Source organism: Rhinolophus sinicus, linkage group LG14 (genome assembly GCF_036562045.2).
Source record: "Rhinolophus sinicus isolate RSC01 linkage group LG14, ASM3656204v1, whole genome shotgun sequence".
Lineage (NCBI taxonomy): Eukaryota > Metazoa > Chordata > Mammalia > Chiroptera > Rhinolophidae > Rhinolophus > Rhinolophus sinicus.
Window position 1 is genome coordinate 29,368,470 of NC_133763.1, and position 21,777 is coordinate 29,390,246.

Sequence of the window (21,777 nt, forward strand, 5' to 3'; positions counted from 1 at the left end):
GAGAGAGCGGGAAAAGGTCAGGAAGAAAGAGAAGGATTGAGGGAGAGAGAGAAAAGGAGGGAGGGAGAACAGAATTGTACAACACCTTTGTATTTCGTTAGGTAGCTATTTCTGCCTTCTAATTGTTAACCTACAAAAGTGCCTCAAGTTACCTTGCCTTCTATTTCCTTTGTTCATACAAGCTGCCCTTCTATTTTTATTGAAAAGGCTCCCAATAAGAACTTTAAGTTAGTGATTGAGGAATGCAGCACAAGATGGAATTTTTCATTTCCTTTCTTTGGGTCTTATTATTAATATTTTCTCTAAATTTCAAACTTGCTTTCTTTCATGGAATTATTGATACTTAGCCCTTATTCTTTGGAATGAGTACTTTTAAGTGTTTCTGTCTTTAGCAATTCTAAGCTTAGAATAAGTTCCCTTCCAAAACTGACACCTGTTATGTTTGCTAGGACTGCTGTAGCAAAGTACCACAAAGTGGGAGGCTTAAACAATAGAAATGTATTGCCTCATAGTTCGGGAGTTTGGAAGTCCCAAATCAATGTTTCAGCAGAGTTGGTTCCTTGTTAGAGCTGTGACGGAGAATTTGTTATGTGTCTATCCCCTAGCTTCTGGTGGTTTATTTATTTTTTAATTACAGTAGACATACAACGTTATATTAGTTTCAGGTGTACAACATAGTGATTATACATTTACATACCTTACAAAATGCTCACCTGACACCATAAATATTAATAGTTATTACAATATTATTAACTATATCCCTTATGCTATACTTTCTGTATCCATGACTATTTTTATAACTAGAAATTTATACCTCTTAATTCCTTCATCTTTTCCACCAATCCTCCCAAGCCACCTTCCATTTGTCAATGATCAATTTGTTCTCTGTATCTATGAGTTTGTTTCTGTTATGTTTGTTCATTGATTTTGTTTCTTAGATTTCATATATAAGCAAAACAATATGGTATTTGTCTTTCTCTCTCTGACTTATTTCACTTAGCATAATACCCTCTAGGTCCATCCATGTTGTCACAAATGACATGATTTCATTCTTTTAGTGGATGAGTAATATATATATATAAATGTGGGCTGCCAATTAAGTTCGTGAACTTGTTGCAACAATATTGCTAAACTTTTTGACATCAGAGGGATTATTTATTATAAATTTGTACTAACAGTTAACCAAGTATACTATTTGGAAGTGTTGAAAAGGCTGTGTGAAAAAAGATGACCTGAACTTTTCACCAATAATTCATGGCTCTTCCATCACCACAATACACCAGCTCACACAGGACTGTCTGTGAGGGCATTTTTAGCCAGTAAACAAATAACTGTATTGGAACACCCTCCCTGCTACCTGGCCCTCAATGACCTCTTTCTTTACCCAAAGATAAAGGAAATATTGAAAGGGAGACATTTTGATGACATGCAGGACATCAAGGGTAATACGACGACAGCTCTGATGGCCATTCCAGAAAAAGAGTTCCAAAATTGCTTTGAAGGGTGGACTAGGAGCTGGTGTTGGAGTATATCTTTCCAAGGGGAGTACGTCAAAGGTGACTGTAGTGATATTCAGCAATGAAGTATATAACACTTTTTCTAGGATGAGTTCATTAACTTAATTGTCAGACCTCGTGTGTGTGTGTGTGTGTGTGTGTGTGTGTGTGTGTGTGTTAAGTTGCATGAGCTTTTTAAATATATTTTGGATATTAACCCCTTGTCAGATGTAATATTGGTGAATGGTTTTTCCCATACAGTAGGATGTGTTTTTGTTTTGTTAATGGTTTCTTTCACTGCACAAACTATTTAGTTTGATGTAGTCCCATTTATTTATTTTTTCTTTTGTTTTCCTTGTTTGGGAAAACATATAAAAAATATTGCGAAGAGTGGTGTCAAAGTGTTTACTGCCTATTTTTTTCTAGGAGCTTTATGGTTTCAGGTCTTACATTTAACTCTTTAATCCATTTTAGGTTTATTTTTGTATATGGTTTAAGAAAGTGGACTAGTTTTATTTTTTTATTTTTTGCAGGTATCTGTCCAGTTTTCACAACACCACTTATTGAAGAGACTGTCTTTACCCCATTGCATATTCTTGCCTTTTTGTCATAAGTTAGTTGACCATGTAGGTGCGCGTTTACTTTGGGGCTCTCAACTCTGTTTTATTGATCTATGTGTCTGTTTTTTATGCCTACCGTGCTGTTTTGATTACTATAGCCTTGGAGTATAGTTTGATATTAGGTAGCATGATACCTCCAACTTTGTTCTTCTTTCTCCAGATTGCTTTGGCTATGCGAGGTCTTTTGTTATTCCATATAAATTTTAGGATTATTTGTTCTAGTTCTGTGAAAAATGCCTATGGTATTTTGATAGGGATTGAACTGAATTTGTAGATTTCTTTGGGTAGTATGGACATTTTAGTGATGATGATTCTCCCTATCCATGAGAATGGTATATGCTTCCATTTATTTGTATAATCTTCAATTTCTTTCTTTAGTGTTTTATAGTTTTTTAAGTGCAGATATTTTATGTCTTTGGTTATTTTTATTTATATGTATTTTATTATTTTTGATTTAATTGTAAATGGGATAGTTTACTTAATTTCTCTGATAGTTCACTATTGGTTTGTAAAAAAATGCAACTGATTTCTGAATATAAATTTAGTATCCTGCTACTTTACCAAATTCATGTATTAGTTTTAATAGTTTTGTTTTTTGTTTTGTTTTTTAGTGAAGTCTTTAGGGTTTTCTATATATTGTATCATGTCTTCTGCAAATAATGACAGTTTCACTTCTTCCTTTCCAATTTGGATGCCTTTTATTTCTTGTCTGATTGCTGTGGCTAGAACTTCCAATACTATGTTGAATAAAAGTGGACATCCTTGTTCTATTCCTACTCTTAAAGCAAAAGCTTTCAGATTTTCATCGTTGAGGATGATGTAAGCTGTGGGTTTGTCATATATGGCCTTTATTATGTTGAGGTATGTTCTCTCTATCCCCAATTGGCTGAGAATTTTTATCATAAATTGATGCTGGACTTTGACAAATGCTTTTTCTGCATCTGTTGATTTTCATTAGTTAATTTGCCAATATTGAACCAAAGTTTTTAAATCTCTGTGTTTTTTATTTTATTTTAATTGTCCGTTTTTATGCCAATGCCATGCTGTTTTGATTACTATAACCTTGTGGAATGATTTGATGTCAGGTAGCATGATACCTCCCATTTTGTTCTTTTTTTCAAGATTGCTATGGCTATTTGGGGTCTTTTAAGATTCCACATAAAATTTAGGATTATTTGTCCTATATATTGCCTTAGGTAGTATGGACATTTTAACTATATTAATTCTTCCTATCCACAAGCACAGTATATGTTTCCATTTATTTATATCTTTCTTAATTTCTCTCTTCAAGGTCTTATAATTTTCTGAGTACAGGTTTTTTACTTCCTTGGTTAAATTTATTCGTAAGTATTTTATTGTTTTTGAAGCAATTGTAAATGGGATTGTTTTCATAATTTCTCCTTCTGATAGTTTTTTTTTTTTTTGGTTATACAAATGCAACTGATTTCTTAATATTAATTTTGTATCCTGCTACTTTACTAAATTCATTTATCAGTTCTAATAATTTTTTGGTGGAATTTTTGTTGTTTTCTATATGTAGTGTTATATCATCAGCAAATAATGACAATTTTACTTCCTCCTTTCCGATTTGGGTGCCTTTTATTTATTTATTTTTGTCTGATTGCTGCAGCTAGACCTTCCATGTTGAATAAAAGTGGTGAAAGTGGGCATCCTTGTCTTCTTCCTGATCTTAAGGGGAATGCTTTTAGGTTTTCCCCAGTGAGTACAATGTTAGCTATGGGTTTATCATATATGACCTTTATTATGTTGAGATATGATCCCTCTATTGCCACTTTGCTAAGAGTTTTTATTATAAATGGATGCTGGATTTTGTCAAATGCTTTTTCTGCATCTGTTGATATGCTCAGATGATTTTCAGTCTTCATGTTGTTTATGTGGTGTAACATAGTAGTTGACTTGCCAATATTGAACCAAACTTGCATCACAGGAATAAATCCCACTTGATCATTGTGTAACATCTTTCTAGTGCATTGCTGAATTTGGTTTGCTTATATTTTGTTGAGGATTTTTGCATTTTGTTTATTAGTGTTATTGGCCTATAGTTTTCGTTTTTTGTAATGTCTTTGTCTGATTTTGGAATCAGGGTAATAGTGGCCTTGTAAAATAAGCTTGGGAGCATTCCCTCCTTCTGGATTTTTTGGAATAGTTTGAGGATGAGATGATAATTCTATTTTGAATGTTTGGTAAAATTCACCTGTGAAGCCATTTGGTCCAGGACTTTTGTTTGTAGCTTGTTGATTACTGACTCAATTTTGTTGGTAGTAATCAGTTTGTTCAGATTTTCTGTTTCTTCTTGATTCAGCCTTGGAAGATTTTATGCTTCTAGGAATTTATTCATTTCTTCCAGATTGTCTAATTCATTGGTGTATAGTTGCTCGTCGTATTTTCTTTTTTTTTTTTTTTTTTTTTGGTATTTCTGTGGTGTCTATTGTCACTTCGCATTCATTTCTGATTTTATTAATTTGGGTCCTCTCTCTTTTTTTCTTGATGAGTCTGGCTAAAGTTTTGTCAATTTTGTTAATCTCTTCGAAAAACAGCTCTTGGTTTTATTGATTTTTTTTATCTCTATTTCATTTATTTCCACTCTGATATTTATTATTTCCTTTTTTGTACTCATTTTGGGCTTACTTTTCTTTTCTTTTTCCAATATCCTTCTGTGTAAAGCTAGTCTGTTCATTTGAGGCTTTTCTTGTTTCTTTAAGTATGCCTGCATTACTATGAATTTCCCTCTTAGGACTGCCTTCGCTGCATCCCATAAATTTTGGGTCATTGTGTCTTCATTTTCGTTTGTTTCAAGGTATCTTTTGATTTCTTGCTTGATCTTGTTGTTGACCCATTCATTATTTAATAGCATGTTATTCAGTTTCCATGTTTTTGTGTATTTTCCAGTGTTCTTCCTGGAATTGATTTCTAGTTTCATAACATTGCAGTTAGAGAAGATGCTTGATATGATTTCAATCCTCTTAAATTTACTGAGACTTGTTTTGTAGCCTATCATGTGTAGCCTTGGAAAATGTTCTAGGTGCACTTGAAAAGAATGTATATTCTGCTGCTTTGGGGTGAAATGCTCTAAAAAATCAATTAAATCCAACTGTTTATATGTCATTTAAGGCCACTGTTTCCGTATTGATTTTTTGTATTTCCACTGGTGTCAGTGGGGTGCTGAAGTCCCCTACTACATATGATTGTGTTACTGTTGATTTCTATCTTTATGTCTGTTAATATCTGTTTTATATATTTAGGCACTCCAATGTTAGGTGCATAGATGTTTATTAGGGTTATGTCCTCTTGTTGGATCAATTCCTTCATTATTATGTAGTGCCCTTCATTGTAGTTTATTATAGTCTTCATTTTAAAGTCTATTTTGTCTGATGTAAGTATTGCTAACCCAGCTTTTTTCTTCTTTCCATTTGCCTGAAGTATCTTAGTCCATCTCTTTACTTTCAGCCTGTGTATTTCTTTTGATTTGAGATGGGTCTCTTGTAAACAGCATATTCATGGGTCTACCCTAAGTATTAAAATTTTTTTTATTAGTTTCATGTGTACAAAGTACTGTAATTGTTAGATATAACCTATGTCTTTTGATTAGAGCATTTAATCCATTTACATTTAAAGTGATTATTGATAGGTATACATAGTTATTGCCATTTTATTATTCATATTTCTGGTCTTTATTAGTTAGTTTGTTTTCACCTTTCTCCTTGAAGAGTCCCATTTAACATTTTCTGCAATACTGGCTTGGTGATAATGAATCCCTTTAGCTTATTCTTTTCTGGGAAACTCTTTATCTCTTCAATGTTAAATGATAGCCTTAGTGGCTAGAGCAATCTGGTTGTAAGCCTTTGTTTTTCATCACTTTGAATATTTCCTGCCAGTCCCTTTTGGCCTGCAAAGTTTCTGAGGAAAGTCTGGTGATAGTTTTATGGGCGCTCCCTGGTAAGTAACTAGCTGTCATTCTCTTTTACGATTCTCTCTTTGTCTTTAACCTCTGCCATTTTGACTATGATGTGTCTTGATGTGGGCTTATTTGGGTTCATCTTGTTTGGAACTCTCTGTGCTTACTGGGCTTGTATTCATTTTCCTTTACCAGGTTAGGGAATTTTTCGGTCATTATTTCTTCAAATATGTTTTCACTCCCTTCCTCCCTGTCTTCTCCTTCTGGTGTTGATATACATGTTGTATCATCTCCTATGATACAAATGTTGTCGCACTTGATGTTGTCCCACAGGTCTTTTAAACTATTTTCATTGTTCTTTATCATTTCTTTTTGTTGTTATGATTGGGTGAATTCTGCTACCTTTTCTTTTAGATCGCTGATTGAATCCTCTGCTTCATCTAATCTGCTGGTGATTCCTTCAGTGTATTCTTCATTTCAGTTATTGTATTCTTTATTTCTGACTGTTTATTTTTCATGGCTTCTATGTCCTTCTTTATGCTTGCTATCATTTTGTAGAAATTTGCACTAACTTCCTTAAGCATTCTTATAATCAGTATTTTAAACTTTTTCTCTGGTATATTGGTTGTCTCCATTTCATTTAATTCCATCTCTGGAGGTTCTGTCTGTTCTTTTATTTGTGACATGTTTCCTTGTTTCCTCATTCTGGCTGCCACTGTGTTTGCTTCTGTGATTAGGTAGATCACCTATGTCTCTTGGTCTTTACTCAGCGGCCTTATGTAGTATTTGTCCTTTGTAGTCAAAATGAGCAGTCTGTCTAATCTCCTGTGCATGTGTTCCTGAGGTGTCCCTTGTGTTGTGTTTGTTGTCCTGTTATAATTGAGCCTTGATTAATTTTGGCTTGTCGGTGGGTGGGACTATCAGGCTGAGTAGCTATGAGGATTGGCTACGCCAATCACAGAAGTATATGAGCTTCTGTGTGAGGACTGAACCCTCTCAGGAGGTTTTGTCTCTGTGGGTTTGTGCCTGTTGAGAACCCCCTTTGGATGTGCCACTTGTGGGTCTAACCTAGTAGTGCTCTGGTGTGGTCTGAAGCCAGCCTTTGGGTGTTGTTTCTGGTGTCTCTTGGGCGGGCTTTCATGCAGAGCTGTTTCAGCCTTACCTGTAACCAGCCCATGGCTACCTGGTAGTCCTTCAAAGCCATGTGCAGTTGGTTGCTGCCTGTGCTGGAGGCATGTGGGGGTCGCCTCTTTGTGAACTGAGGCTGGCTGCCACTAATATTGGGCCTGAAGCATCTAAGCGAAAGGCCCATGACCCCTAGGCCTGTTGTCACTTCTCAGCTGCACATAAGACCTAGCTGTTGAAAAAGGCTCCTTAAGTGCATGTGCCTGGCTGGTTGACTGGGTGTTGAGAGTGTCCTCAGTGATCCAGCACTGGCTGGGTGGGATGGAGTTCAAGTGAGTCATGAGACATGACCAGTGTTTTTTACAATATTAATGCAGATTCAGATCTTATGCCAGTACCTGGACTGTGACCACCTTGTACAATGCCCTGAGGACACTGTAGCCATCCTCCACCTCAGGCTCCCAAATTCCCAAGATCTGCTTCTAAGTGGTCATGGTGCAGTTTTTGGGTCACTGTTCACCACTCAAATCTCCCAGGCTGTTGTGGATTGTCTCTTGCTGTAAAAAGCCTCTCCTGTGGTTTGTGAGGGTGGTCCAGACACCCAGACTCCATGAGTGCCCCCAGAAATGCAGCTGTAGGTGGGCAGGTTGGGTTTATATGGGGCTACAGGGTGTGATCAGTGGTTTCTACAAATTCAGTGTAGTCTCAGCTCCTGGACTAGTGCTGGGCCTGAGACCACCCCACAAAACAAAACAAACCAATACCAACAAAAAACCCAAACACACACGCACACAAATCACAAACAACAATCAACAAACAAAAATATAAAAACAAAGCAAACTAAAAACAGAAAAAAACGAATCAAACAACAAAACAAAATGAATAAAAGAAAACCAAAAACAACCAAAAAAAAAAGGGGAAAAAAAGAAGAGAAAGAAAGAGAAGAAGAAAGAAAGAAAGGATAAATAAAAAAGAGAGCAAATGAAAATGAAAAGGAAAAAAATTGTGCTAAGGCCAGCTCATCTGCAAGTCTTGCCCTCCAGCAATCTCCCCAGTCTGTTGCAGATTGTCCTCTGCTGAAAAAAGCCTCCTCCATGGTTTTCGGAGGCAAGGTCAGCCACCAGGTGCCCAGAGTGCCCCTGGCAATGCAGCTATAGGTAGGTGGGGAGGCTTCCAAAGTGCTATGGGGTGTGGCCAGTGGTTTCTACAAAATCAGTGCAGTTTCTTCTCTGGCCCGCAAAAACATGCTGAGAACACCACAGCCAGAGCTTCTGAAATCCCAGTGCTTCCCCTGTAGCCTGATGCTGAGCCTGTGTGTCTCCATCACTGCAGGGATCTACCCAGAAAGGTGAGGGTGTGGGGGGCTGTGAGAAGTGGCTCCAACCAGTCCAGCTCTTTCCCTGTTGCCAGAGTGTGCAGGACTGTTGGTGCAGTTCTCAGGGTTATGGATATTTTGTTCTTTAATCTGACACTATTACTGTTTCTTCTGGATCCTGCTTCTAACACTGGGAGTGTGGGGGTAGGGTGAGCTCTGGGAGAGTGTGGGGGGAGATGGCCAGGCTGTGTGTCTTTGTTTTCTGTTTTGTGCCTCACCATACAAGCTTAAACCACAGTCCAAAGTCTCTGCCTCAATCACTGGATTCAGCCATCTTTTATGTTGATCCCTCAGGCAGGACTGTGGGCCACAGGGTGTGTTCCTGGAGCCTCAATTCTTCCCTCTCCCAAGGCTGCAGCAAGCTCTGGTCTGTGTCCTGGGGCCCTGCAGCCTGCAGCCTGCATCTCTGCACTTCTCCCTTCCCTCCTCCCCCGCTTGCCCAATTTGCCCACCTTCAGGTGATTCAATGTGCAGGTCTCTCAGGCGTACTTGTCTGATGTACAGGGAGTCCTTTGTTGAATTATAGCTGTTCAATTTGTAGTAACTTTGAGCGATTTCAAGAAGCACTCCTCATGCCACCATTTCTGTGATGTCATTCTCTCCTTATTTCTTGTATAATATCTCTTCTAGATGTTTTGTCTGTGGTTACCATGTGCTTCACATACCCAACCTATGTTTGTAACAGTCTGTTTTACATTTATGGTCATTTAAGTTTGAACACATTCTAAAATTATTACAATTTTTTACTCACCACCTCTACCTTTATGTTTTCATTATTATTTTACTTCTTCTTTGTATGTGTTTGTGTGTATACCTTAAATTATTGTTAAAATTACACATAGTCTTCCTACATTTATCTTTTAACTTTTGTACTAGCTTTATAGTTGGTTGATCCACTGCTTTTACTAAGTTTTTGTCAGTTAGAATTTTTTCTTTCCTATATTTTCTTACATTTTTGATCTTCTCTTTTCTACTTAAACAATTCTAACATTTCTTTAACACTTGTTTAGTGGTGATGAACTCCTTTAGCTTTTCCTTATCTGGGAAATTTTTTGTTGCTACTTCAATTATAAATGATCACTTTGCTGGGTAGAGTAACCTTGGTCGTAGGCCTTTTTCTTTCATCACTTTGAATATTTTGTGCCAATCCCCTCCTGCTCACAAAGGTTCTATTGAGAAATCAGCTGACAGTCTTATGGGAGCTACTTTGTAGGTAACTAACTCTTTTCTCTTACTGCTTTTAAGGTTTTTTTAAAAAATAATCTTGAATTATCCTTTCATTTTATTTTTCTTCCCTTTTCTAAAAAACATGTTATTAGTTTCAGGTGTACAAAACAACATAATGTTTAGACATATACAACTCTCACAAGGTGACAACCTCATCCGAGTCTACTACCCCTCTGACATCATACATAGCTATTACAATACTATTGACTATATTCCTTATGCTGTACTTTACATCCTGTGGGGGGAAAAATATATATATATATATATGTAATCCAAAAAATGTATGCACATTTTAAGAAAGGAAAACTATTAAAATTGTAATAATCAATATATACCGATAACAAAAGATGAATACAAGTCACGTTTAACTTCTACAATTACAAGAGATTCTCAAAGTGGTTACCATCAGCGTCCAGACACTTCTGATTATGGTGAACTACTACTTGAGCAACATTGACCAAAGTGTCCACTTGTATACATTTTTTTGGCACCCCTGGTATATAATAATTGACATTCAATATTATTTTATATTAGTTACATGTGTACAGCACAGTAGTTAGGCATTTATACAATCTATGAAGTGATTCCCCCGATAAGTCCAGTACCCATCTGATACATAGTCTTTACAACATTATTGATTATGTTCCCAATACTGTATTTCACATCGCCGTGACTTCAAGATTATTCTGTGACTATCAATTTGTACTTTCTAAACCCCTCACCTTCTCCTGCACCCCCCAAGCCCCTCCCATCTAGCAACCATCAGTTTTTTTTCTCTGTATCTATGTTAAGATTCATTTGTCTTTAACCTTTGGCATTTTAATTATTATGTGTCTTGGTATGGGCCTCTTTGGGTTCATCTTATTTGGGACTCTCTCTACTTCCTGGACTTGTATGTCTATTTCCTTCACCAGGGTAGAGAAGTTTTCAGTCATTGTTTCTTGAAATAGGTTTCAATCCCTTGCTTTCTCTCTTCTTCTTTTGGTACTCCTATGATAAAAATGTTGGCATGATTGATGTTGTTCAGAGGTCCCTTAAACTATCTTTTGTAGAAGGTGTCCTGTGGGGTCCAATAGCATAGTCGCCCTGGTCACCTGAACTGGGTACTCCAGGGGTGTCCCCTGCATGGGCTGTGTGTGCCCTCCTGTTGTTGTTGAGCTTTGATAGCTGCTGTCATGTTAATGGGTGGGGTTGACTGACTGTAAGTACTGGCTGTGACTATAGAAGGTGAGTTGTTGTGCAGAAACTAATCCCAGGGAGTGGGAGTCACTTTAGTAGGGTTCTGGTACCAGCCAAGTCTGTCCTCTGGGTGTGCCATTTTTGGAACTCATTGGGTGGTGCTCTGGCATGTTCTAAAGCTAGCCACTGAGTTGTTGGTTCTGAAGCCCCTTGGGAGGGCCTCTGGTGCATGCCAAGGTCAGCCACTGCTTGTGCCAGGCTTGGTGCCTCTTGGTAGGCACTACAAAGTGATTTACACTTGGCTGTTTCTTGTACTGGGTTTGGAAGCACTAGGGAGAGGCACACTACGAATGGAGTCTGGCTTCCCTTTCCTTCAGGCTTGGTACCCTTTGGTAGGTACCACTATGCAAGCTGAGGTCAGCTACCACTTATGCTGGGCTTATGGCTACTTAGTTGAAGCTAAGTTGTAGGCACGGCTGGCCACTGGTTATGCCAAGCTTGGGGTACCTGATTGGAACAACAATACAAGTTGAGACTGGTTGCCACATGTACTGGGCACGGGGCTGCTTAGCAGGAGCTGTAAGGCAGGCCTAGGTCAGCCAGTGCTTGTTTGGGATATGTGGAACTTTTAAAGAGTTGGGGAAAGTTTGCAGGGTGAGCCAAGGCAGGCTGCTTGTTTAGAGGAGCTGCTGGAAAAGACTTAGGCCAGGCAGGCATGTTGGGTGGGCAAGGTCTCAGGGAATCACCAGGGTAGGGGAATAGTGTTAGCCAAGTTAATAGAGAGCTCAGATTTGTTGCCTACCTTAACAGTCCAATTGGGTGACAGGAGAATTCAAAAAAGAACAACAGTACCTGCAGGAATTCATCTCCAGATAGAGTTTCCCTGATCACTGCCCCTATAGCACTCACACTGAAGTTAGTCAATTTTATTCTTGTACACTTTTCCCTGGTCCCTTTTGAGCTGCTGTTCCTGCACTGGAACTTAAAGCCATTGAGTTTGTAAGCAAGTGAGTCAGTGCACGGTCCCTTTATAGCCTTTATAACTGTAATGCCTCAGTCTTTAGCAGCTCTTTGTCTTTCTGGGATGTAATCCCCACTGGTTTTCATGACAAAATGTTATGGGGACTCCTCTTCCCAGCACTGGTGCCAGGGCTGGGGAGCCCTGTGTGGGGCTGGGACTCCTTGCTCTGAATCCAAGATAACCCTCTCAATTTTTAATTGCTACACTATGGGTGTGGAACCTGCTCATTCTACATCTCTGTCCCTTCTACCAGTCTCAATGTGTTTTCTTCTTTATATCCTTAGTTATAGGATTTCTATTCAGCTATTCTTCATCTAGTTCACAATGATAATTGTTCTATAATTTAGCTGTAATTTTGATGTGAATGTGGGAAGAGGTGAACACAGAGTTTACCTCCTACACCATCTTGACCAGAAAGTATTCCCCAAAGGTGTTTTGTGAAAACAATTAACATCTGGGGTAGTTGTTATGAATCATTTTATGAAAATGATTAACATCTGGAATAGTGCTTCAACTGAGTTGTGTTAGCTATAGTTTTTTGGTAGTATTTGATGCTTCACAACCAAAGACTACAGTCTATAAAATATTCTTGTATTCACACCCGAGGGGAGTAAAACCACTGCCTCTACATCCTATCTGCCTGACCTCACAATGAGGAGGTGAGATCACTAAGCCAACAAAATATAGTCTTCAACAGAGTGGCTCTCTATATGTAATTCCAGCACAATTTCCAACTTTGGATACATTACTCAATTTCTAGGCACAATCTTTTGCAGTTCCAGTTTTCTTTGATTTTCTGAATAATTGCTATCATGTAAATCCAGATAAAACTCTCCTAAAAGTGAAATAAATACCATACCTTAAAATATAAAACAATATCTTCTCTGTGATAAACAGTTCTATGTCTTTACGTGATTTTGTTACTCTAGCTATCTCAGCCAAGAGATAGGAGCAGAGGCAGATACTGAGCTACCTACCTGCTTTCATGGTCCTTCTTGGTCAGAGGTCAGGCTCTATGTCTAGGGAAGCCATTCTTACTGCAGCCTTAGTTGGATGGGCAAGAGGTGCTGGTGGTTAATGTCCAACTTCACACTCAGAACCTCTTGGCAGTCTGGCAGTGTTCACAGGCCCAGAAACTACTGATGATATTGATGTGGAAATATATAATCTCTTCTATTCCTCTACTATATTAACCATTGCTACACCTAAAAAAACATGACTTTTTTCCTAAAAACTGCATAATTCAAAGTCTTCTAGTGATCACTTTGTGTGTGTGTGTGTGTATTGTATTGTAATAATGCAAACAGATAAATAGGAGGCAGGTATTCACAAGGCAAGAGGAGATCATCTGGCTGCTTCTAGTTTTGTATTTACATTTGCCTTTTGCAAGTAAAGCAGAAATATAGCCAAATAGCTCTACATCTGGCTACCTTCTCTCCTGTTGGTATTTACCACATTCATCAGAATTTAGTGTCCATATAATTTATCCAAAGTGCTTTTATTAAATATGCCACTTTCTCTTTCACTCTTCCACCCCATCATTGATTTAGTAGATCTGGGTGATCTTCTGAAATGTGGGTCACATTCTGCTTGAAAACACTTGGCATTCTGTCTCTTGATTGGTAATTTTTATTAGGTAACTTATTCTGAAAATGGGAGAGAAAAGTTATTTTCTAGCATTCCATGATTGATGTAATGCACACAATACTGTTTGCAAAGTTCCATATGCTATAAATGCCAGGAGGTTCTTGGTGGGGAATATTTAGCCTTCCAATGCTAACCTGGCTTCAAGATTTGTTCTGTAACACCATCCTTCCCAACAACTAGAATGTTACCTCTCATCCAGTCTGTATGAAATTCTTGAGCAACCTCTGCAACTGACTCTTCTACACTCATTTTCAGAAATTTATTGCATCAGACTTTTATGAATACATACATAGCCAGTAAACAAGAAACACAGGTGGGTTTTTAAATATAAAGAAGTGACGAGTCCATGTATTTTAATTATAGCTAAAATATCTTGCACTGCTTGAAAAACTATTTGATGTATAATTCGCGTTTATTTATTTAAAAAGAAATTGAACAACTTTAAAACAGTAAAAGTTAAACTATAAAAAGTGCTGATTGCCAGGCTCCATAGTGTGAATAATGAACTAGCCTCATATTCAGATAATCTAGATTCTAATGCCACCTCCTTCATCAAGTTTCTTTGTAACTTGTAAAGTCCAGTATTCCCAATCAAATGCCTACTATTAAATTGTATAAATTTGAATGGATTTGTCAGAACATTAATGAGCTGTTTAATGCCAAGAACCAGCCACAAACAAGATCACTTTAATGAATTAATACTCATGTATATTTTGGTCACGTTTAAACCACTAGTACTCATTTAGACATGCCTAGGAAAATTTTCTATATGCATGTAACATATAAACTATGTATGCAGTAGTATCTATGGGGAATAAAAATGAATAGTTATGAGTTACTCCTTGCTTTTTAAATAAATAAAGTTGATTCTTGTTTCACTCTAAGAAATTGTACCTGAAAGCCTATATTCACGGGGCCTAGTTATGGGAAGTGTATGAGTCCATATGTTACCAGACTCAGGTCTGTTGCTGCTTGCTGCCCGGAGCCCAAAAAACTCAAGTGACAAGTGTTCATGTGGAGAAAAGCATCCTTTATTCTAGATGGCAACAGCTAGAGAAGATGGCAAACTAATATCCAGAAAAAAATCACCTTCCCTGAACTGAGAATACTCAAAAACTTTTATAGTCAGTCAGGCAGGTGGGGGAAAGAACAAAAAAATTGGGAGTCGCTCATGTAAGTTTCAGGGCTGACAGTTGAGAAATTGCCTCCTGGGGCCTGGCCTGAGAAATTGCCTCAGGTGGCCTGGTCTGCTTCATAATGTTATTTCAACTGGCTGGAGTGTTTTGTGTATCATCACAAAAACCTCAACGGAGTTGCAACCATGGTTCCCAGTGTCCTGGAGTCTGAGAATTGAGAAATTGTTCTTTCCGGGTTAGTGCTCTGCTGATTAATTAGATCAACAAGGTAGTCTTAAGAAAGAGAACAAAGCAGAGTCATTAAATCGAGCAGTGAAGGGGAAAAACAAAAAAAAATCAGTTGAATAGCAAGCTATGAAGTGAATCAAACTATAGGCTGTTATTGATTTCTCAAGTGTCACTCTTACACATACAGGCCAGGCCACTATGACACACAATCTTAGACCAGTCAGAGAGCCAGCAGACCTGGTAACTTTGACCGTGCATCCTTTTTTTGCGCCAGCCTTAGTCACCTTTCATGTCAGGCTTCTCATCTGTTAGTAGTAAAGCTACAAATCCTGCCTATCTCACAGATGTTATCATGCAAATAAAATGATATATGTGAAAATGCTTTGCTAAGTGTGTGTGGAAATATTTTGCTGTGATGTTATCACTTTTACCAGGAAGACACTCTGAGTCAATGTTTTCATGTAGACAGCTTTGTAATCAAGGAAAAAAGCAGTACTCCAAAAAAATAATTATTTTTAGAATTGAAATATAATGAGTGAATTTTCTGTTATTTAGGATAATAATGCTAGTCTCTTATTGAGTAAGTAGAATAAGTTATGGTTTCTTTTGTCATTGAATAAAACAATATCCATTCTACTTTGTAGTAGACTATATATTGGGGTTATAAGGTGGTCTTGATTATGCACATCTTTGTTACAGGGTTGGCCTTTGCTATTCTCTCATCTGTGCACCCAGTGTTCGGTTTATATGGGTCTCTATTTCCTGTCATCATTTATGCCATATTTGGAATGGGACGTCACGTAGCCACAGGTAATAATTTCTGTTTCTGTTTATGCTTCTCACATTACTAATGAAAAGGACCTCAGAATGATTGTTAGGTATTGATTACATTTCTGCTTTGACTACTGAAAATCTCAGCAAATATTAGGGAAAAACATTTAACTTTCTGTGCCCTAGATACTCAGTACGTATTGTGATTTATTGCTATATTACTATGTAACCAGTTTATTGTTAAAGACTCTTTGCATTTCTTAGTTGTAAAAAGACCATATAAGAAAGACAAATTGTTCTGAATTTACAATGGAATGGAGAAAGTAAGCACTTTGAGGGGTAAAGAAAGACTATAAAATTTATTTACTTAAATATTGAAGAATATTTTCCACATAGTTGATATTTAGACTAAATGATCTTTTAGGTTTCTTCAAAGCTATGTTATATAATGCTCTTTAATTAATATATTTCTTACCTTGCTTAACTCTCCATTATTAAACATAATGTAAATTGTTACAAGTACAGTAGTCTGATAATAGAGCAGGATGGTTAAGAGGGTTTTGGAGTTTGTTCTGGGTATATCTCTCCCTTGTTGTTATCTGCATGACCTTGGGCAAAGTTTTAAAGCTCTACTTGCTGCTCTCTTAATATTAAAATGCAAAAAAATTCATAAGATTGTACTGAAAATTAGATGAGATGATTGATGTAGTGTCTGATTTAGTACTTGCTACACAATAAGATTTAATAAAACCTATTATTACTACAAAATGATACCTTAATAGTAAATATTAAGGTAATAATAATAAAAATACTTGCAACTGGAAATATCCATAGAAGCATTTCTATTTATTTTGAGCTAGTAAGATCTCTCTCTGCCTTTCAAAAAGTAAATACCATTTCTGTCTATTTCTTCAGTGCTCAATTTGTGTTATTGATTGTGTTTGTTTCCTTTTTCTGATGTAACAAATTATCATAAACTTAATGGCTTAAAACAAAATAAATTATTATTTACCAGTTTCAGTGGTCAGAAGTCTGAAATGAGTTTTACTATAGCATAACATATTCACAGGGGTGAGTTTCTTCTTGACTTTTCTAGCTTCTAGAGGCTTACTGCATTTCTTGGCTCATGGTACCTTCCTCCATCTTCAAAATCAACAGAGTAGCATCTTCAAAACTTTCTCTAATTCTGATCTTTTGCTCCATTGCCAGCAGTGTCAGATCAAAAGAACAGAATACTTACACCTCTGAGTAGTGCAGCACCGCAGCCACAGACTCACAACACAGTTAATTCTGGTGAAATGGAAGGAACTGTAGGGTCAAGATAACTGTGTGCAGGTCAGAGCCACCTGTCACAACCAACCCTGGCCCCACCCTCACTTATTTGGGTGGATTTCCACAGGGATATAAGGAGCCACTGAAACAACAGGCTCTGAGTCTGGTTGCAGGAAGAGCTTTGGGCAGAGGCAGTGCCCTGAGACCCAGGAGATCTGCTCACAGAGGAGAAGCCTGCTTTCCAGAGAACGTGTCTCCGTTCCCCCATCGTGTGAGAAGCCAGAACAATGTAAGAGAAAATATAATGCTACAGCATGAGAGAGAATAAGACTACAGTGGGAGAGAAAATAAAACATGCCATCAGCACCTACTGGAAAGGAAAAGAAATACCTCTTCCTATCAACCTGTTGCAGAACCCACTCCTGTAGATGCCTAGGGAGAGAAATAATAATTCATTAATTGTCATGAATAACCAAGGTAACAAGGCAGCTCAGAAAGAAATTGAAAAGTCTCCAGAAAATGAACACAAAGACATGGAAATATGGGGCTTAAATAACAGAGAATTCAAGATTGCTGTTCTGAAAAAACTCAACAAGATGCAAGAAAACACAGACAGACAATTCAATGACAGTAACAGAATCAAGAACAAAATGAACATTTTTATCAAAGAGGTTAAAATCTTAAAAGAGAACCAAATAGAATTTCTGGAGATTAAGAACTCGATAAAATAAATAAATAATGAAATAGCCAGCTTAGGCAATAGACCAGACAAGATGGATGAAAGAATCAGTGACATTGAATATAGAAATCTGGAAATGACACAAATGGAAGAAGAGAGAGACTTGACAGTTAAAAGAAATGAAAGAACTCTACAAGAACTGTCTGAATTGACCAGAAAGAGCAACATAAGAATACTGGGCATACCAAAGGAGAAGAAAGGGAGAAGGGAACTTAGAGTATATTCAAACAAATAGTCAACGAGAAGTTCCCAAACTTGTGGAAAAAGCTGGATCCTTGAATCCGAGAAGCAAATAGAACACCTAATTACCTCAATCCCAACAGGCCTTCTCCAAGGCATATTGTGTTGAAGCTGTCAAAAATTAATGACAAAGAAAAATCCTCAAGGCAGCCGGGGAAAAGGAGATGGTAACCTACAAAGGAAAGCCCGTTAGATTATCATCAGATTTTTCAGCAGAAACTGTACAAGTCAGGAGGGAATGGAATCAAATATTCAAACTATTGAAAGAGAGAAATTATGAGCCAAGAATAATATAGCCAGCAAAGATATCCTTTAGATATGAAGGAGCAATAAAGACCTTCCTAGACATACAGAAGCTGAGGGAATTTTCTAACACAGAACCTACGTTACAAGAAATACTGAAGGAGACTATTTGACATGAAACAAAAAAGCAAAAGAATACAAAGCCATGAGTAGTATTATGAACAGACAGAAAGAAGCAGGAAATGTCAACCCCTACAACAAATAGGACACTACACACTTAAACATAACAGGGTAAAGAAGAAGTAAGCATTAAAACAAAAAAAGAGGAAAAAGACAACTTGCTACTGCAACACAAAAATCAACTCAAAGCATAAACAAGGATGATTTGTGGGAACAAAAATGTAAAAGCAAAGAGAGTAAAGGTCTGAACTGGCAAAGGGGGCTGGAGAAAGGAAACATGCTGAAGAAAGTGGAATACTTTAAATATGAAACTTTATTTTTTACATTACCTAAATGGTAACCACTGAAAGAAAATCCAGAACTGAAATATATAATGTTAAAAAAGAACAGAGGGAACAGTCATAGAATGCCTCCACACTGAAATAACAGACAGAAACAAATAGGCAAAGAAACAATGGAGACCCCAAGCCACCAGAAAACAAAAGACAAAATGATAGGAAATCCTCATATATCAATAATTACCCTAAATGTAAACGGACTAAACTCACCAATAAAAAGACACAGAGTACCTGATATCAAATCATACGTAAATCTATAGTAAACAAAATAGCATGGTACTGGAATAAAAACAGACACTTAGACAATGAAACAGAATAGAGAGCCTAGAAATAAATCCATGCATATATAGTCATTTAATCTATGTCAGTGGAAGCAAGAATTTACACTGAGGTAAAGACACTCTGTTCAATAAATGGTGCTGGGAAACCTGGAGAGACACATGTAAAAAATAAAGCTGGACCACCTCCTTACACCATATACAATAATAAATTCAAAATGGATTAAAGACTTAAATGTAAGCTCTGAAACCATAAAACTCCTAGAAGAAAACATAGGAAGTAAATTTTCAGGCATTACCCTTAGTAATATTTTTACTGACATTTTCCATCAGGCAACGGAAATAAGAGAAAAAATAAACATGTGGGATTACATCAAACTAAAAAGTTTTTTCACAGCGAAGGAAACCATCAATAAAACAAAAAGGCATCCTACTGAATGGGAGAAGATAGTTGTCAATGATACGTCTGATATGGTATTAATATCCAAAATTTATAAAAAACTCATTCAACTCAACACCAAAAAAACCAAAAAACCCTATTGAAAATTGGGCAAAGGACAAGAAGAGACATTTTTCTAAACAGGACATACAGATGGCAAACAGACATATGAAAAAATGTTCAACCTCCCTAATCATTAGAGAAATGCAAATAAAAACCACAATGAGATACCACCTCACCCCAGTCAAAATGGCTATCATCAGTAAATCAACAAACAACAAGTGCTGGTGAGGATGTTGGTGAGATTGCAGATTGGTGTAGCCACTAAGGATATCAGCCTGGAGGTATCTCAAAAAACTGGAAATGGAACTACCTAGCAATTCCACTCTTAGGTATCTATCCAGAGATTTCCAAAACACTAATTCAAAAAAAATATATGCACCCCTATGTTTATTGCATGCACTGCTATTCACATTAGCCAGTACATGGAAACAACCGAAATGCCCATTGGTAGATGACTGGATGAAGAAGCTGTGATATATTTATACAATGAAGTATTACTTGGCCATAAGAAGAATGAAATTTTACCATTTAAAATGATGTGGATTGACCTACAGAACATTATGCTAAACGAAATAAGTCAGATGGAGAAAGACAAATACCATATGATCTCACTTATATGTAGAATCTAAGAAATAGAATAAGTCAACAAACTAATAAGAAACAGTCTCGGTCATCAAAATGGCAGCAAGAGGTGAGCCTCTGTAAATCTCCCCTGGAATCTACAACTAATAGAAAAACTATAACTCCACTAAGGACTCCCAGCACAGCAGACAGGCAAGATGAAGAGGCCCACTACTGAATTCACCTAAAGGTGGGAGAATCATGCTAGCAGGGGGGAGGAGGGAAGGGAGAAGTGTGTGCGAGACTGAGATGCGCGGGCGCAGAACGCAGACCTAGCTCAGTGCTCTGAACTTGCTGCATCCCTGAACTACTGCAGCTGTGGGAGAGGGAAGAACTAGGACTGCTAGGGCTCTGCTTATGGCCCACAGGGCTGAGGGGACAGCATATAACACGGCTGAACCTAACACTCACGGCAGAGACCTCAGAGAAAAGACTGAGGGAAGAAGGCTGAAAATGGTGGTTTAAGCCCTCATTGCCGAGCAGAGAACGGAAGCCTTAGGCACTGAGACTAACCGCCCCCTCCCTACCCTCCCAGAGCTCGCCCCGCCCCCACCTGCCCAGTGCTAGAAGCGAAACAGTAGCAGTGTCAGATCAAAAGAACAGAATATTTGCTCTTCTCAGAACTGTGGACCGCAGACACAGATTCACAGGCCAACTAGTTCCAGCAAGGGAAGGGAGCTGTGGAAACAGGACCGGCTATGGTGGTGGTTGCCACCATTGCTCTGGCCAGCTCTCACTACTAACCTCGCTCTTGGCACCACCTTTCTGGGCGGATCCCTGCAGGAGTAAACAGAACTGCTGAAAAACACAAGCTCTGAATTAGGTGCAGGAAGAGCTTTGGAACTTCAAAAGCTCTCCGCATACCCACAGGGACATTGCGCCCTGTGACCAAGGCGAACTATTAACATAGGAGAAGCCCGTCTCCCAGGAAATCCCTCCATTGTGTGAGAAGCAGAGAAAATAGTGCAGAGAAAATATAGCACTACCGTGTGAGAGAGAGAAAAAGGCTGCACTTGGAGAGAAAATAAAACATTCTACCAAAAAGTAGTAGAAAACAAAAGAAAGACGTCTTCCTATCAGCCTGTTGCAAAAGCCACTCCTGTAGATGTCTAGGAAGAGAAATAATAAATCAGTAATTGCCATGAATAACCAAGGCAACAAGACCACTCAGAAAGAAAGTGAAAAGTCGCCAGAAAAGGAACTTAAAAATATGGAAATATGTGACTTAAATGACAGAGAATTCAAGATTGCAGTTCTGAAAAAGCTCAAAGAGATGCAAGAAAACACAGAAACGCAGTTTAATGAACTCAGAAACACAATCAAAGAACAACATGAGCATTTTATGAAAGACATTGAAATATTTAAAAAGAACCAAATAGAATGTCTGGACATTAAGAACTCAATAGAAGAAATTGAGAAACAAAAACTCATAGACACAGACAATAGTTTAGTGGTTACCAGAGGGAAAGGGGGGTGGAGGGTAGGAGATGAGGGTAAGGGGGATCAAATATATGGTGATGAGAGGAGAACTGACACTGGGTGGTGAACATACAATGGGATTTATAGATGATGTAACACAGAATTGTATACCTGAAATCTATGTAATTCTACTAACAATTGTCA

The 21,777-nt window shown here is 37.7% G+C and overlaps 1 protein-coding gene across 1 annotated transcript in view; it reads left to right on the top strand.

The window, feature by feature from the left end:
* SLC26A7 (solute carrier family 26 member 7) overlaps window positions 1-21,777 on the top strand; it is a 269,056-nt gene that overhangs the window by 37,281 nt on the left and 209,998 nt on the right. The window contains exon 2 of the mRNA XM_074318598.1: window positions 15,670-15,780. Coding sequence (XP_074174699.1) covers window positions 15,670-15,780 — 111 coding nt within the window. The remainder of the gene's footprint in view (window positions 1-15,669; window positions 15,781-21,777) is intronic.